Here is a 19,072-nt window from a genome sequence, read left to right as displayed (position 1 = left end):
GTAGACCTGCACAGTCAGACTGTCTTGTGCTTTTCTGTTTGGGCCCGTAAATATTTCTCACCTTAGTGTTGGAACTTCTTTATCTTGTCATAAGTCAGGAACTATGAAAAGACCATAAGGTCTGTGGAAAGGATGAAATAAACATGCTGGCGATTCAAAAATTTTGTTTCTACCAGCAAACAGCCAGGAGTATGTAAACAAACATTACTTCCTTTTTTTTTTTTCCTCCCTGTTTATGTGATTTTAACCCAAGTAAGTACTTAGCCAGTCAGTACAAAAAGTATTCCATGATTTTGTGCTGTTGGGGTTTGTGCAGGAGAAGATGTGGTCTGGGAGACTTTGGACATTGAGATTGTTTGTGGATATTTTGCTCCTCAAAGCAGCAGTCTCCATCAGACGCTTCTCAACAGCCTTATTTTTTCAGTATCCGTAATAATGTTTCAATGGTTGTTACTTTGAGAGCAGAACTAACACACTGAGTACTTACAGGGGATGGAATGACATTTAAGATTAGGTTTGCCTTTTTTCCAACCCCTTGATAGTGTACACAGAACTGATGTAGCTGACAGTGGTGTGATCCAGGAGGCCACTCTAAGTGCTGCTTTTTCAGCCACTTATTAGAGCTCCCAGTCTGGGCTTTTCTTCCTGAGCCATTGAAGCCTTCTCTGTCAGATCAGTGACTTGGAACAGTGATCAGTGCAGCAGGTTTCTCATTTTGCATGGTTTCCTGACAGGAGATGGACTTCTTTTATTTCTAAGAGTTGATAAAATCAGAACTCAATTGCATGGCTCCCAGTCTACATCCATGTCAGCTGTGTATTAGCAGGATAGCTTTGTTTTCTAAGGTGTGTAGATGGATCCCAGACATCCCCAGTGCACCTCACATATTGTACTGACAACAATTCTATTGAAATACTCATTTACTTTGGCCCTCTTTTTTTTTTTTTTTTTTTTTTTTTTTCTCATGAGTAATACCAAGCCAATACCAACAAATTGTCTGAATACTTCAGCTCCATGGTTGGTTGGTTGCTCTTGTTTTGAAGTTTTTCCCTCTAGTTATTTGAATAGTTGCAGTAGTTGTCTTTGTAAGGAAAACAGGCAAATTTGTAGTTATTACAAATAGTCAGAGAGCAAACTCTTAATAAAAGGGAGGAGCTCAGCACTATGCTTCCTATGTTTTCAGAATGTATAGAAAAATGCAGACAGAAGATTCAGGGAGACGTTATACAAGTAGCGTATGCTGCTTAAACAGAGGCACTTTCCTATGCAGGCATATTCACTGATGATTTGTGCATGTGGCCACCCAACTATAAATCAGTATCTTTTGAATGACACACTGTACTCTTTGCAATTACTCACAAATTTTAAGAAAAAAACCCCAGTTGAGTAGAATAGTGTACAGAATATAGCATTTTCCTGCTCAAACTGGATCAATGAAGATTGATTTAATGGTATTTTCCTCATAAGAAGAGTTCAAAACATCAATTTCCCATTTTTTCCTAGTATGTTGTCCAGGAAAACAGAATTGGAGTGAATTCTGTTAAAGTTACTGGAAAAGTCATGGAGGCTCTCCTCCTGGAAAGAATAATGGCAAATTTCATTGGGACATCTGTTTGGTTATTTGAAAAAAAAATTTGGCATGATGTTAGCTTGACTTTTTAAAGAGTGGTTATTTCTGGGTGCGCATGTTTATATACGTGCAGAGAAGTAAAAATCCTTAGCTGCTCCTTTCTGACACAGTTTTATTCCATTCATGGAGGAATAAGTAGAGAAAATGTAGTAATGAACTTTGTTGTGGTTAATGCCTTAAAGATTGGAAATTATCTGGAATCTGTGATCAAATTACCAACTATTATTATTTTAAGTACCCATTTTCTGTTTCCATCTAAATAATGATGGCCAGTGGGGAACTGCTACATTACTTAGCATGTTCATTAGCAATTTTGCCTTTTGATAGGGCTTACAAAAAAAAAAAGGGGGGGGGAGAGGTAGGAGCTGATTTGGATTACATTAATAATGGTCTTTCCATTTGGAATGTTCAGAGGAGTAAAGTAAAAACCCAAATTAAACTGTATGTGAATTCAGCAGTTTTCAAGGCTGAAACAAAACAGAAGTTAAGGGTTTTTTTCATGTCTCTGTTGAATTGTCATAATTTCATGAAATTACTCTGCAGCTGATCTGGGCAGGAAACCAAACTTCTCAGTCCAAAGTCTGATCCAGATCTGTAACTCAGAGCAAATTTATGAAGATGGAACTCGGTATCACCTCTTTGCTCATTCAAAAAAAATTTAATTAAGGCATCTTTTTTGGCTCACTTGTAATTTCAGAAGCTTATTCCCACTAGTTTGCTCATCTGCCTCTGTATCTTGCTTTTACCAGATTTATGTAGCCAATTATGCTCAATATAATGAGACAATAAATAATTTAGATTATTATAGAATTCACATGGTCTGACCAGCCAGAATATTTTTTAGATACTTAAGACATGTTTTCAAAAAGTACTTCATAAAAATACTCTAACAATCTCCAAACTCATGCTACCTTTGAGAAGGAAATGTCTGTATTTCCTAGAGTCAGTGTTACTAAAATGTAATGTAGACAAAAGAGCTGAAACTTGTAAGAGTGCAGTCAGCTCCTGAAATGCTCTGGGAATTCATCCTTAGATATTTGCTGGAAACTGCTACCTTAAGGTGAGAAAGGTGTGAGGTAACTGTGTAGACTGATATTTGAACAGCCTGTAGGTGCACTTTCCCTTATTCAGTCTCTGCCTCTCAAGGTCTGTTGTCCTCTCTGGTGGAGTTCATTTTTGATGAGCAGCTGCTTTAGTTGTTGAAACATGATGGACAAGTCTTTATCCATTATATCCAGATGATGGTTTCTATTGTTTGTGCTAAAAATGTCTTTTACTAGTTGTGGCCACCCAGTTTTGAGTGTGCTTAACCTTGGTTTACTAGCTTCCAGTATTTTGTTTTGGATGGTTTTCTTTATGTGTTTGACATAAAAGCACATTCATAGATTTTTTCAGTGCAGCTGTTTGGTTAAATGTGTTTCCTCCATGTGTGATTTTGTAGGTATCCAAATGCACTGTAGAGGATTTGGGTGTTTTGTCTGTTGTTTGAAGTGTAAGAGCTGTAGTTTGTTCATTAGGAGCATGAGGTTCAGAGTTGCAGATTAACCAGCTGCACTGCCTGCATTCATGTGGTCACAACCTTCCAAATTTACCCCATCATGAAAGGAAGAATTAATTATACTCCTAATTGACTGTTTCCTTGGATATAAGCAGGAAGGAACTGCTAGGAGGCAAAGTGATTAATCAGTTAAGCTAGTTACATCAATCAAATGTGTGAGAAAGTTCATCATCCCAAAGGCAGAGTAAAGTAATGCCAAAATACAAAAGCCATTAGCTCTTTCATTGGGGTTTTGCTGTGTTTCTTTTGTCAGTTTTCTGAGGAATTGCAAAAAAAAAAAAAAAGAATAAATAAAAACACATGGTGGTTGACCCAGTCTGCTTGACAATCTGTCTGGATTATGGTGGAAGAGGTAATGCAGCAATCTGTTCTCTTATCAGACATTGTATGTAGTCCTCATTAAAAGACCTTAGCATACGTTTTTCGTGCAGATGGACAAGTCACGCGTGTCTCCCAAACAAATAACTCGGTGCCACTATCTCACAAATCCTGTCAGTTTTTCTGCCAGTGAGATGGAGTCTCGTGGTTGCAGCCTTGGTGAGGCACTACCCACAGAGCTTGATCTAGTGAAAGCCTAAAGCTTTAACTCTCAGTTGATAGTGCTTCAGAGTGTTCTCCCTGTGTCCCCTGGCTGCCAGCCCTTCCTGCCCTGGGGAACATGTGGCACCTTGAAGGCAAGTGAAAAAATTCTGGAAAATCCCTTAGAAGCATTATCATCCTCAAATGAGGATATTTTGAGTAATTGCAATTGACTGGATTGTAAACAGCAACTTTTAAAGAACATTTAAGCCTTGCTTGCTTTGGCTGACAGCCTCTGTCAGAGGGAAAGGGACAAGGAATGGGAACCACTCTTCTCCTTCGCTCTGGAGAGCTTTTGGACAGGCGAGGCCCCATGGACTGACTTGTCTGTACATCCTTCCTTCAGGGCACAGTTGGTTTAAGCCCAGCTTGCTCTTTTAGTCACACACAGTTCCACAGTGGGAGGGAGACACATCTGAGATAATGGGGTTGGAGAGAAGGAGACAAAATGTGGGTGAGAACAGCTTCTGCTGGCCTTGGCAATAAATCACAGGTTGTGGCATGGAGGTCCCAGAGCCTCAAGGCATGAGCTCAGTGCAGACCTTTGCTTCAGGAGCCACTTGTGTGCTTATACAGCCACATGAACTGTATTTCCAGGACTGGAAACTAAATTGGCATGCATTATTTTAGGAGACAATCCAGTTTCACTCACTTTTCTCTGTCTGTACCTAGAAGCTGATAAATAGAAGGCTTTCGGTTTGCCTGAGCTCTGGAGGGCTGTGAGTGCCAACTGTGTAATGATTGAAGGAAAACTTGGGAAACAGAGCTGTGCAGAAGGTTAGGAGGGGTATGAAACTCTGAGAACAAACAGACTTCTGTAAGTTAACACTGGAAAAACCCAGTACAATTCTGTAGGGTCTACTGGAAGTAGCAATGTATTCAGATATAAAATTTGTACACAATATCCTATCTAGAAGAAGAGCATATGAGCATTTATGCTGTACAATTCTTGATTGTCCAAAAGATTAGGGTTCAAGTTTGTGTGTGTGTCTGTATTACTACTTTAATTAGGTTTTCACAGATGTGTATTTAGCTTATAAATGGGCATATACTAGTACATAGTGTAGTTTGTGCATAACCAATATGAAACTCAAGTGTTGATATGTAAATTGTTTAAATCAGAAGAGAAATATGAGCATTATTAATCTTGTTCTTGCATTATTTCTGTATTTGAAACATTGGACTTTGTAATGAACATATGCTGAATCTTAGCTAACAGCTTCATTTATGAATGAGCTTTCTAGGGTAAATTAATTGTTTTAGAAAACAAGGTGTTCTCTATACTTAAGAAGAGACAGATTTAATCCAAATTGCACCAGAAAAAAACATGATTACTGGTTAAAGAAACTATTTGAATTTTTCTTTTGCCATTATAATTAAGTTCTAGGCAGTGCAGTTTTTATTAGCATATATATTTATTGTGTGGATTCTATGCATATTGATTTTGTTTGCTTTTATAAATATTGAATCCATAGCAACTTTTTAATGCAACTGCTTTTAATCTTTTATCATTGTGCTAAATCCTTGGCAGATGGCTCTTATTTTGTAAGAGGAAACATTTCTAGGAAAGTCATCTTCTACTTGTATACTGCTTGATTTTCTTGAATCAAAGGTGATGTGTATGAAGTGCTATTGTGACTGTAAATGTCTCAGTGTGATCAAAATGTCTTTTGGCTGGCATACTTTTGGGCTTGGCATAAAAAAGGCTATAGGATAAGTGGGTTTAGTTGGTGTTGCTTGAGTAGGAGAGTTGGACCGGATGATCACCAGAGGTCCCTGCCAACCTCAAGCCTTCTGTGACTCTGTGACATCTTGTTTTTAAGAAATCTATAGCACAAGACAACTGTTTCAAATCAAATACCATTTTTTTGTGTCTTCTCAATTTTCCTTTAGAAGTGGAAGAGGTACTGGTAACTGTATATGTTTGAGAGATGGCCAGGGTGTCTCAAAAATGAACTATCCTCCCATGATTAGGGTAGTGCTGGGGAAATGGAAATGCTGCCTGCAGGTGAGCAGGTGAATCCAATTTGCAATGGATGCAGGACATAGGGCCTTGGGGGCTGCCCAGTCTATTCTGGACTTCAGCCTCACAAGCCCAGAGGCCTGATGTATAACTCTACTCTCTGTCTTCTGCTCCAGAAGAGAGTTATATTTTGCTCATACAGCTGTATAAGTGGATTTGCTCTGCCTTTTTTCAGAGAAAAGTGGATTAAACCCATAATGAATAAATCTAATTTTAAAATTACGTTGTTGATCTTCACTGCAGCAACATGTGAGATCCTTTCTGAGGTTTGCCAATCAAATGTGCAAAGACAAAACAAAATAATATATCCGCAGCTAGGCATTCCCATTTGCAGAGTAAGAGCAATGTGATCTTTGTAAAAAGTCGTATTTCAGCAAAAATTGGGTCAGCCAGAAAGCTTTGAGTAGGTCCACAAAGTCCTTGTGGCATCCAATAAAAAATAGTGGGCTTAATAATATATAGACTGACTGACTCCACTGGGCTTTTTGGTAAAGTAGCATTCATTCAAATGGATGGGGATCATTGAAAAATTACCATTTATGTGCTGCATTAATTTTGGTTTGAAAGGGAATATTGTCCAACCTTAAAAACAAAATATTGCTGAATTAAAGCTACAGAAAACCACATTAAACTCTTAGAATAGTGTTAATTGTCTGAATACTATTTTGAACCTAAATTCTGGACAAAGAAGTTTAAAACAACATTCATCATTACCCAGGGAATTGTAGCTGAGTCTTTTAAATATCTTTTCCTTAGCATAAGTTCTTAAAATGTAGCACTTTCTCATTCTTTTCGACTAAACATTTTTATGCAGTAGTCCCCAAGCATGCATCTTTCTCTCCTTAGGTGTAACCCATACTCTCACACATTTATGTCGGTGTGGGTATGATAAAAATTTGTCTTCTTATCCTGTCAGCAAGTATTTGCAAAATGTTGCCTTGTAGTCTCAAAGCTGGTGAAGTCTTAGAGGGTTCTTGACCTCAGCAAGTTTGGGTGAGGCAGTGATTGTATTAAAAATAGGTAATTTTGTGAGATGTGCCTGCAGCTGTCAGTTGTTCTGAGCCCGTAGCCTGGTGCAGGCTCAGCGCTGCTTAGGCAGTAGCATGAGGTGCTGTTGAGGAGCATGAACCACATTCTAGCACGTGGTTTGTGTGCTCTGGCTGTGAGCTCTCTGGGGAGAGCTGGAGCGCTGCACGTCCAGGTGCACCTTGTGAGTGTGGGCAGGCTTGGCTCAGTGGGGCCAGCTGTGCTATCACAGAATGGTAGGGCTGGAAGGGACCTCTGGCCATCATCCAGTCCCAGCCTCCTGCCAAGGCAGGGTCACCTGGAGCAGCTGGCACAGGGACATGTCCAGGGGGGTTTGCAATCTCTCCAGAGTGGGAGGCTCCATGATACCCCTGGACTGCCTCTTCCAGTGCTCAATGGAAAGGAACTAGGGAATAGTCACTGGAAACAGCATTGCCTTCAAAATGATTCATGTAAGCCCAAAGCAAGAATCTTCTCTTTCCTTGAAACCAGTGTTTATTAAATCGATAATTGCTTTAAATTAGAGAAATATGGAAAGGAATGACATTTATTTTCCTTCGACTGCTTTCATCTCTGCCAGCCGGTGTGTGGGAACTCCCAGGGAGGGCCAGCAGAACTTGTCAATGTTCATTCCAGAGCAGAGCAATTGGAAAGCCACAAAATACTTTTAAGCAAGTCTGTCCTCACTTTTCTCACACTGAAGTCTGGTTAGCAAAGTGAACAGTTGCCCAGTGGATTTTACTGTGCTCAGAAAAATATTAGCACATTGGCAAAAGAAATGTGTGCCAGAAATATAAAAACATACACTTGTGGTTGGGTAATGCTCTGGGAGGTGGCTTTAATGCTCATCAGGGGACCTCTGTGACCCAAAGGTTGATTTATACCCTGAACCTTTTATTCTGTAGCCTGAAACTCTTCCCAGAATTTCCTAGGTAAACTGGCATGGTTGTGGTGTGCGTTTTGCATCATATCTGTAGTGGTAGAGTCTAAAAGCAATGTGGATCCATGTTAAAACTGATACCGAGTTTTTGAATATAAAGATTTACACAGATAATGTTTTGTTATGGACTTTTAATTATATTGTAGAGATCGTGCTGCATTTCCTTCTTCTCTTTCTCAATTTTTCTAATTGCACTGGCAAGTTTGAACTTCAATCCGAGATTTCCTAAGCCAGCTCTTTTTAATCCCATGAGGCATGAGAAGCACAGTTTAGTCCAGCAGGTTGGTTTTTTTTTCCCATTTCCTGTCTTTTTGTTACACTGACTTCGCAAATTCTAGGAACATTTAGCTTCAGCCTTGAGTCCTGAATCTGTTGACAGAGGAGATTTATGAAAGGAAGAGTCAACTTTTCTGTGAGCATATTCGTGGTAGCTGTGGCATAGAAAGAAATCTGGAAGTTGTAAAGATTTGTATATTGTCATCTCCTTTTGGCATGAAACACAAGTGTCATTAATGATAAAATGAGAATAGGTAAATGTATGCTGTAAACTTAAGCTTTGTTAAGTTTTTATGATAAAGAGCATCAAGCCAGGCAGCTTTTTATTCCTCATGCAGGGAAACTCTTTCATGAGAAGCATTCACAGAAAAGACAACGCATTTGAGTCACGTACAATGACTAAAACCCAGCTTGGTTTGTTGATGACAATGTTTGTGGTGTGTGTGGGGGGTGTTTAAGGCAGAAGTAAAGAAAGGCACTTCCTAATGGACTCACCCAAGTTTTAAATTTGCATTTCTGTGGTATTCAGTTGAAATCTGAACTTGTGTTTTCATTATATGTCACAGTCTACTAGCCTGTGAATACTGCTGCCTTGATCAGGAAAGAGGGGAAGCAGAGGAAATGAGGTTTTTTACTGACACTTAAATTTAAAACATGAGCTCTTGATGAAATAGTGCAACAAGCACCTTTGCAGAGGAGTTGCAAAATCAAAAGGCCTTGATAAAGTGTACATGGAGATACTGTGCTGTACCAAGCCCTGATTACTTCTTTGTGACAGGAGAAGCCACTGGAGGTGTTTTCAGCTCATGGACAGAGCAGAAAGCATCAGTTTCACCATCTGAGAAAAATGTAAATGTATAGACTTTGTGTTTCAATATTCTTTTTGGGTCGGGCTCCCCAGGAGCTAATAGCTGAAGGATGGTAGCCCTTCCTTTGACTCTGGGTCTGTCACTTACAGTTTGTTTGTACATCAAAAATGTGTAATCACAATGACTGCTCTGGTAGTGTGAGTTCAGAATAAATGTCAGCATCAAGGACTATCTGTGTTCATCAGTGCAAGCCTGGACTTGGTGCAGACCTTGATGTAGAAGAAATAGCTAATAATTAAAGACAGTAAGAAGTTACCTGACAGAGAAGCTGCAGCCTAGCAGCATTAGCAGAATCTTCATCAAAAGTGACTGTATGAATCAGAGATACAAAGAATTGTTTCTCTTCAATTGGCAGTGGAGGGTGTAAACATGGGGCAAAGTTTTAGCTGTTACATTAAAAATGTTTGTAAAGTAAAAAAGGCATTGAAGTAGTTATGAAATATATTAAGCAAATTCAATCTTTAATAATCAGATGAGGATTGTTTTGTGCATGCGCTCGCTTGGCAGCCTGTGGTGGTTTGGCATGCCCTCTAGCAAGAGACTGGGCTGGAACCCAGAAATTCACTTAAAGGAAAATAAAGCTCTTGTAAAGTCTTATAAAGGCCTCTGCTATTCCAGATTTTTCTGCAGCTTTTACTGTTGTTTCTGTTAGACTTCTCTAGCTCATTCCTGTCCTTGTCAGTGCTGCCATGTAGTTCGTGGCTGTCTCAGAGGCAGTACAGAGGAGCTGTACAGGCAGCAGTGCCCAGCACATATCATTAGTGGTCTGTCGGCCCCTTTCCAAGCCTTGTCAATACAATTCTGCCCTTCTGCTGACAACATTTATGCTTTAAGACAACAGCATAATGAGTAGCTACTGTGTGGTAATGACTGAAAGTCCCTAAAGGAAAAGTTCTGTTTTATTAAACAGGGATGTTCACAGTTGGGCTAGTGGGGGTTCTTATCTTCTTCTTCTTCTTCTTCTTCTTCTTCTTCTTCTTCTTTTTTTTTTTAATTCAGTGATGGCAGGTGTAATATAGACTATTATGCCACTATTTTAGAAGCAGTCTTCCTTGTAAGAGCACTTGAGAAAATGTATTTGCCAGAGTGGCTGAAGGAATTGGAAATCCAAGTGAAGGTGTGTCTTAACAGTATTTTAGTTCTTATATGTATATGCATTAGAATAAGATAATAAAGTATTAAAAAGTAATAACAGCATAAGAGCTTATGTTCTGCATTTGATTTCACATAAAAAATAGTAATCTTAACCTAAAATATAGTGATTTAACCTGAATGTTCTGTTAATTCAAGACAAAACTAAATTAATCAATAAACAAATAAGCTTGCAGTTACAGTGAGATTTCACTTCCTGGACTGAAAATTTGAACTGTAGGCTCATAGCTCCCTTGAGTGTTTGGAAAGAGAATAGCAGCTCTTAATAACAGAGCACTTTGCTGTGAGGGGTAGACGTTCATGTCATTACCATTTTTCTGGCAACTTTTCAACCATCAGCAGCAAAAGTTTTCATTGATTGCCTCCTGCTGTAAGGCAGTAATTATACTGCTCTGTGTCTCTTTCATGAGCTGCAGGAATTGGACAAAGTAAGGGAAGCTAGAGATATTAGCTATGGATAAATCGCAATTCAGGCTGAGCTATTTCCTATTTTACTACATGGGGTCAAGCAGGCTAATTTTTACACATCTGCACTAAATATAGAAAATAGGGTTTCCAGTGCAGTGGTGGAGAATCCAAGGTAAAAATTTGATCCAGATGCTGTAAAGTCATCCACACTCTAGAAAGTGAGAAGGTATTGCATGCAACTTTTCTCTGAAAATCAGACTCCTCTCGCCACAATACAGGTGCAGGGTCACTGGTGTTGATCAAGAACAATTAAACATTGTGCAATTATCCCAAATTGGTCCTGTTACATTTGGCAGAGGTTCTGTTCATTGTTGCAGTGATGCTGAGGGGAAAGAAGCCATTTGTGAGAAATATTAGTACTTATTTCACCTGAGCATGGTCCCTCTCTGAAGGTGGCTTAGGCAGAGGAAGTGGATGGAGGTGTTTGTGAACTGCTCTGAGCTGTCAGAAAGTGATCCCTTATGTTTGACTTCATCTGTTTATAATTGACAGGAAGACTTGTGTTCATTTTGGTGATGCAGAATCAAGTGCAGCTGGAGGCAGAGAAATGGGGAAATTTGAGCTTAAGTAGTAATGGAATGCAGGAGTTTGTGCATATACAAATCTTTGTCATAAATCAACAGGTTTAAAATCAATTGGTTTTCATTCCTTTTCATGACTTGGGATTGTGAAAATGTAGTACTCTATATTTATTAAGGAATCAGCACAGTGATCTTGATCTGTATCTTAATGTAGGAAGTGTTTTTTGAGGCTGATATCCTTTTAACTAAGATAATGAATTTAAACTTGTCTTTGCCTTTAAGGATCTTTTCATCTTATCAAGTATACTGAACAATTTCTGCAGATAAGTGTCCTGTGATTTATGTTTTTATGAAACAAATCTATTTGGTTGTCAGTACTTTGTTCTCCAAATTGCTGCTGTAATGTTTGTCTTCTGTGTGAGCCCAGCACTGTTAGAGTAAATACATGTGAAAGCTAATTAAAGTATAACAAGGATTTAGAGCACTTGCATGTCTCTCCATTATTATTTGAGGATTTTATGGTTTTGATGCAAGTAGCGTGTCAGTTTTAGCACAGAACAGTGAGACGCATGTCCCTGCTCTACTTTCTCTAGCTTCTCATTATAGCGGTGTTTACATACACATAATACATAAATACATTCTGGAAGGCACATGAGATCATACACAGAGTAAATTAATTCTATTAAGTATTCATTAATACAATTTGTCCTGCCATACAATTATTTCCTTGTCTTACAATTCAGCTCAGTACTCCTACAGAGCAAAATTACATCCAGGTACTCTCCAACAATTAGGCCATATTTTAAAGAAGTATTCAATCACACAAATAAGGAGAAGTGGCAGAATCGGGATCTGAAGAGTTTTCAGAAACCCCTGTAATCTCTCACAAGAACCTTTCCATGCATATTAATTTCTACAATGGATAGTTTAAGTTCTACTAACACTGGTATTTAGAACAATGAGGAATCAAAAATTTGTCCTTTGCTAAAGTAATAAAAAACCCCAAAACAAACAACAAGTTGTAAGAATGCAAGAGGAAGGAAGCTTCTAGACTTTGTGGCACTTAAAGAGGAATTTTCTCAAACTTACTTAGAGGTACAGGTTCTGGAAGGAAAGTGTAGGCACAGGTTTGACCTCAGTCTGAACTCACAAGTGAAGCTTCAGTAGAGGTACTGTCCTGTTCTCTGGTAGATCCTGAGCTGCACGGATTTTCCAGTGTTGAATTGAGACACAAATGAAAATCTTGGCAATTGTCACAAATCAAAATTAATTTCTTTTTGAACAATTTAGGCTCTGTCTTTGATCTGGACATTTTTTATATTTTTGTTCAATATGCCTGACATAGGAAACAAACTTTGTTTTTGTCAGATCCATCTTTTTGCTTCACGATGTCTGTCTTATTTTCCTATACCAGAAAATCTGTCTCATTTTGTTGACTAGTGGATTATTTAATACTTTATCTAAATATATATTTGTATCTTATATAATGTATGTTCTATAATACTATTTTTAATATAATATCTGATATAATATTTCTAATAATTTCTAATTTTCAGTCTAAAATTCAGGGTAATTTTCAATATGAGTGTGGGAATCTGGTGAGGAAAATCGCAGGAGAGGCAATTAAGTTAAAGCAGAGCAATTGAACAGGTCTGGAGTATATTCCAGTTAAGGACTGTTTCTGCTTACCATCACTTCATATGGACCTGTTTTCCCTGGAGGTACTGTGTTCTGTAAAGCATGTGTATTTCACCGAGGTTGCTGATATTGAAATGTATTCTGTTGTTCTCCAACAATTGTGCTACATGTAAACGTACACAACAGGTGACATTGAGCAATTATGCAGCTCCATAAGTTTGACTACAACCACTGTAAAAAAATTCTGGTAGGAATCCCTACAGTGATCTTTCCCCAATCCACTCTAACCTGGGCTCCAGGGGGGAAACTTTGTGAAAAAAAGGGAAAAAATTCATTTTCACTTGAATACAGTTTCTTATGGTCTTGGGTTAATACCACATCTGTTACAATTTCTGTAGTGATCAGCTTAAAAATGACACATCTAAAAGTAAATAACATCATGCTGCTGAACTGTGTAAGTGGTTTGCTAGTCAATTAGGAGGATGCCACTTGTTCTCTGGCACTGTTGCAGTGACTCTGAAACCCATCAGGAGTTACAGACCAGCAGGAGCGCTGCAGCCTCAACAGCTGGTGGCAGAATTTGACTGAAGTTTTTTTGTATAAAACCAGGAGAAGCTCTGACTTGTGCTTGTGCAGGAGGCAGTGTCCCACACGTGGTGCCTGGGAGCCTGGCTCTCCCTGTGCCTGGCTGGGCGGGCACTGAAGGCAGCTCAGGGTCCCTCTGCCACCACTGCTGTGTCCCCAGCTGGCACAGCTGACCATTGAATCCAAAGTGGTGTTTCCATACTCCTTTTCTGTGTAGTGACAGTGTTTTTCCTAAATCACAGACTTTTTGGTTCATGAGGGCAAGTTTATCTCCTAATTGTGTAGTGACTAGAAGGGAATTAAGTGTGCAAGTCCTTTAATTTAAAATAGGAAAGTGTATTACTGGCCTTGTTCTCTGATGAGTCGAACATTAGGTATATTAATATTAGTAATGGAACATAATGGCTACTTGTCAGAAGTAAAGATAATTATTTCAGAAACACAAAACTAAGCTTGACAGATAATTGCCTGTTGAAATCTGATGCTGTGCAACAAATGGAAGATTATTAACAACAGACTCCCATGTTCATCTGTTATATCATTAAATCCTGTATGTTACATTGGCAGGGTTATCATTGCATTAAAAACATCTCCCTCTTCTTGGAGATGGATGTCAATTCCAGATTAAAGATTTTGATTGCCTGGGGCTGTGCTGTTCTAAATAAATGGTTTTGTTTTCCTCCAAAAAGTTGAGAAGCTCTGCATAACTTTTGTCAGGTGTAGGTTATATAGGTGTATACTACTTGCTGAAGGAAACACAACCACCATTTCCATTTCGCTGTTGTTTTTTTTTTCTTTTTAAAAAACCAAACTGGTTTTATTGTTTATAAATGCGTATTCATCCAGCAGGCACCTTGAGATCTGTGAAGATTTTCATTTACTGGACAAAAGTGTACAAACAGGAAGTAGTGAAAAGAAGTTTGAAGGTTACAGACACTCAGGCTCGAGAGTGAGTTTTCATTACATCAATAATGAAACCTAAAATAGCTTCAGTAGGTAATGTTATATTTCAGACATTTGATTTTTTTAAAATCAAGAGTAAACTTTTTGTTCAAATGCCTAGTGTAACCTAAACCAAGCAATGGTCCTTCAAACTTTGAAGTTTGACTGTGAACTTCATAGGACATCTGCTAGTTCAAAACTATTTGTTTGAAGTCTGTAGTTGTACCTTGAAAGATGGGTACAAGCATTGTTTGGGAGAATGCCTTACAGTCAGGTCCTCTTCTATATCTAATAAAAATTTCCTGCTCCTTCATTTTGTGACTCAAATGTTAAACTGTGTTTTCTGTCATCAAGGTTGATATTAAGACTATAATGTTGGTGTTGTCACTTTGACAGTTTTCATCAAGACCCATCCCCAAATGCTACTCAAGACAACAGTGGCAAGCTTAAGAAACATTAAAAACATCTAAAGTTTTGCAGAGCAAATTGTGTTCAGAAAAAATCAATTTGTATCAAAAAAGGCATTATTTACCTAATCATTCATGACTGGAAAAAAGCCTCATGAAAAATTGCCTTATTTCAAAAGGCAATCATGAAGGCTTCAAAGTACATATAATCTCATTTCTCTACTCTCATTTTACCTGCTTTCTCTCCCTGCACTGGAAAACTGCTGTCATAACTGTATCTATTTCCTGTAGGAGCTATTAGTTAGTAGCATTACATCCGCTTAAACGTGATCACTTTTCTCTTCTGTGTGTTACTGATACGCTGTTATTATGCCATAATATAGCTCATCCATCAGAGCTTGCCATGTTTCCTGTGTTGATTGTAGTATGGAGAGCTGAAGTGTCCTCTAAAAAAATGTTCAGAGATGCCAGAATATTTTAATGATTCTGTGATACTACAGAGCTACAGCCTTCTTGTGGTGCATTTCAAGATTGCAACGCAAAATTTTTCTCTGCTTTTAATTCCTAAGCAAAAGCACTTTAACCATCAGTTTTGAATGTAACCATATCAATTCCTCTTTATTTAAATGGCAGATTCATTAAAAACTCCATCTGGCTTCCATAGGAAGCTTGCACAAGTCCTTGGAAATGGATTTTTCTTTTCAGGACACAAGGAACTGTGGCCAGGATTTAGAACCTCTTCCTCCTGCAGCATATTTGCCAGATGGCAAGTTTATTGAATCTGGTTTTAACTCACTAGGGCTTAAAGGAATGAACACACCTCTGAGAAGTGGGTGCTACATTTCTACTTCAAAGGTCTCCTTTGAAATTAGCCTCCAAAGATTTATATGCAGAGAGTGGTTGTGACCTGGGCAGTCTGTTGCATGTCTCTCATCTCTTTCAGTGCTGAGTCAGAGTGACACAAACCACTGTAGAAAATCCCAGTAATTTCACAACACTGGGTGAATCTTGCTGCATGGCTTAATTAATTTTTTATATAAATATATATATTTGTATATATAATTATTTATTTTGCAGTGTTGTAAAGACTCTTCACTTCAAATACTTGTTTTCTAAGTAAAATAGGAAAATTTGACAATGAATATCACTGGTATCACTTAAAACTACTCTTGGATATTGTCCTCAATATGGAACTCTGCTTTGTACTAAAAGCTAACACTTCCAATGGACAGAATTTAGTTTGATCAGTTTTAGGTTTGAATTGAGTAGAAGAAGAGCATGTGTCTAAATCTCTTACAGCAGCTTTTTTGAATTTCTTGAAGTGGCTTTGAAACTTGGGAAATATATTTCCAGCTAATTAGTGTGTAAATGCTAAATTATTTTGTTAAGGGATCCTCCTCTCTTCAAAATACAAAGCCTTGTTTTGCATTTCTATTATTTACAGAGAAATCAGATTTTTATATTACAGGATTTTTCCCTTTCTTTCTGACAATGGAGAAGACTCCTCCTCTGAACTGATGCCAAAGAACTTCAGCGTCTGCAGCATCAATATTAGCCTTTTCTTTCAGATGCAGAGCAGTGGGGATGTTGACTCTGCTGAGATGTAGTTGTGTGCCAGGTTTCAGGCATTCAAGTTTGTTTAAGATAAGGAAGCAATTAATTGCAAATCAAAATACTCTATTTTTCTCCCTTTCCACTTCCCGTGATACACATTGATATTGTTTATGTATACTCTGTATAAGCTCCTTCTGCTGGAGGTGATTTCGTGTCTTTGCAGTGGTGCTGGTTCTTGTACTGCACACAGGACTGTTCACCCCAGTCTTGGAAATAACAGCCACTGTTCTGTAAGCCTCATTTGTATGCATTTGTGAATTGAAAGTAATTTTTTAGTCTTGAGTCATGAATTTTCAGTGTTGAATTTTTTGTGAAGAAATTCCGTTGTTTTAAAGTCAAGTTTTTACACAGAATACCTCAAGGGGGTCTGTTTACTAGCACTGGGACTGGGCTTTGTATTTGTATATCACCTTGTTTCTCTTGTTACTGAACCCATTTGTTAGGAGTCCTAGCAGCAAATATTCCCCAGGTTTTTGTGCACTTTAAAAAAGACAAAGGGACTGAAAAAATGTTTGTAATTTAATACAAATATTCAGGAATCTTACTTACAAAGAAGAGAGGGTGATAGCACCGGAATCAAAAGTAATAATTTTTTTTTCTGGACAGAAAATGACAAGAGTTAATGCTTTCCTAAAACTCTCAAAAATACTCTGGTGGGATTCTCTTTGAATTAATTCCTCTGGAATGAATTCACGTACTATATTACTTTAACACTTTATTCATATATTGCAAAATATGTAGAAAAAAAGTAATGGGCCTCTGAAAACCTGATGGATGTAATTGCATCCAGGAATACAGATGATGTCTGAATCATTGCAAAGTACAATGGTTTCTGTGGTATTTCCAAATGAAATTAGAGGTCTCTTGTTTACAGTTTGTTCGTGGTGCACTCCATTCAGTAGAACAGTGTATGGATCCAATACTAATGCAGAATAAGTATGTGCTACAGCCCGATGCTATTTTGAAGATGATTTTATATTCCTAGTTTTACTTCTGCATTGCCATAATTTCCAGTTGTATCTGGCTTGATTTAAGCTGAGAGAGCTTTGTATTAGTAACATATGGAAGTTGTTATTGTTTACATTTGTTCAGCAGATGTGTGAGCTTTTTATATGCCTGACTCCTTATCAGTTGGATGAAGTGATGCATAATTCTGCAGTATTCAAGTATTCAGGCTGGATGAGAACAAGCACTGACTGTCAGTGCATGTAAAGTCCAGGAGTGACAATTCCAGTGTTTCAGTCTGTGAGCATCACTTTGTCCCCTCCTTGCAAATCAGGCATTCCCCTGTGACCACATCTGCAAGAAGGGAAATTGGAGGGGAAGCACTGCAAACAGGTAGAGAGGCCATTGCACAGTGACCTGGTGAGGTGAGATCAGCTGAAGAAACCAGCACCAAGGGGCAGTTGTTCCCCACTAAATGTCAACGCCTTCAGTGCCAGGGTGGGAAATGATCAGCTCAGTCACAGTCATTGTACTAAAAAAGAAATTTACCCTTCTCCCTCACTTGTTAGCTTTCCCATCTGTCATATTTAAAATACTTAAAACACTTTCAGTATTTTTTAAACTATTTTCAGTATTATTTTAAACCATTTTCTGTACCAAAACTATCATGCTGGCCTGTTGACAAAGGGGGGAGCCAAAAAGGCTCTACAAGAGGGGTTTTGTGTAACTTGAGGAAAAGTGTGCAAGCCATTGATAAATTTTTGTGTTTTCTGTCAACAGAGAACATGTTTAAAGGCTTTTAAAGTGTGTGATTTCATCTAAGGGATTTTTTTTCCCTTCTTTGAATATCATCTGTGAGCTGATGCCATTTCAACTGAGAGCACCAGATAGGAACTTAAATAAAATTTGGCAAGCAGAGCTTCCTTAAGTGTTCATCTTAAACTGAGCCTCATCTACAGCAAACCAGTTTTGCTTTCAAAAAGCAGTTAATTTTGTAATTGAACATAAACAACAGGCCATATTTTTGATTGCTGTGTCCTTGGCTTCAGTGAAGTGAAACTGTATTTATTTACACCAGATGAGGATCTGCCTTTTCCCACATATTTTTTTAATGCTTCTTTACTTCTTAGGGACTGAAACACATCTCTTAAGAAAACAGCAGTGACAAAATTATTTAACTGTGCCTGCCTCTCCTCTGGTGTGCCTTCCTTTGCAGTGGCCTTGGGTCTCTACTTCCCCAGGAAGGAGTACTTGGAGAATGTGTACCTTGAGCAGCCGGCAGGAGCGCCGCTGCTGCGCATCCATGCCCTGAGGGATTCGCGTGAGGAAGTGGCCCACTTTAATCTGTGCCACAATCTCATAGCTCCTCGAGCAAGACCACAAGAAAATAATTGGTTCCAAATCAGAGAAGAAACAGGACTTCTCTACCTCAGCAAAAGCCTGGATAGAGAGGACTTTAACATGCTGTGTAAGTATGAGAAAACCAGCTTTTCTTCTTGAGGTGCATGTTCTTAAAGAAAAATACATTCAGACAATGAGATCTCTCCATTGAAAGATGAGCATCAAATTTGAAAAAAAACACATCTGACCTTTTAAAATGAGGAACCAGACCCAGTGAAATCCACAGCAGTATGCCAAAGCAGATGCTGACCTGGGACAGATCCTGTTGCTCACACTGGGAACTCCAGTAGGATGGGACACTTGCATTACTGGAAATATTTTTTCCACATTTCACAGCTGTATAGGTCACAGCTTTACACTGAAATTCGCAATTTGTTCATCTGCTGATGAAAGTTAGACCAGTTCCATTGTGTTAGGGATTCCAAGACACATGCTGTGAGAGTGGTTCAGATTCTTACGCAAATGATCCTTGAATTCTGGTGACTTGGATTCACAAAT

The 19,072-nt window shown here is 38.4% G+C and overlaps 1 protein-coding gene across 2 annotated transcripts in view; it reads left to right on the top strand.

Annotated features, from left to right (window-relative positions):
• RET (ret proto-oncogene) overlaps positions 1–19,072 on the top strand; it is an 80,582-nt gene that overhangs the window by 21,904 nt on the left and 39,606 nt on the right. For both annotated transcript variants that reach the window (XM_026799622.2, XM_074544733.1), the window contains exon 2: positions 18,390–18,641. In XM_026799622.2, the coding sequence (XP_026655423.2) occupies positions 18,390–18,641 (252 nt within the window). The remainder of the gene's footprint in view (positions 1–18,389; positions 18,642–19,072) is intronic.

Source organism: Zonotrichia albicollis, chromosome 7 (genome assembly GCF_047830755.1).
Source record: "Zonotrichia albicollis isolate bZonAlb1 chromosome 7, bZonAlb1.hap1, whole genome shotgun sequence".
Taxonomy (NCBI): domain Eukaryota; kingdom Metazoa; phylum Chordata; class Aves; order Passeriformes; family Passerellidae; genus Zonotrichia; species Zonotrichia albicollis.
This window is presented reverse-complemented; position numbering and strand designations above follow the sequence as displayed.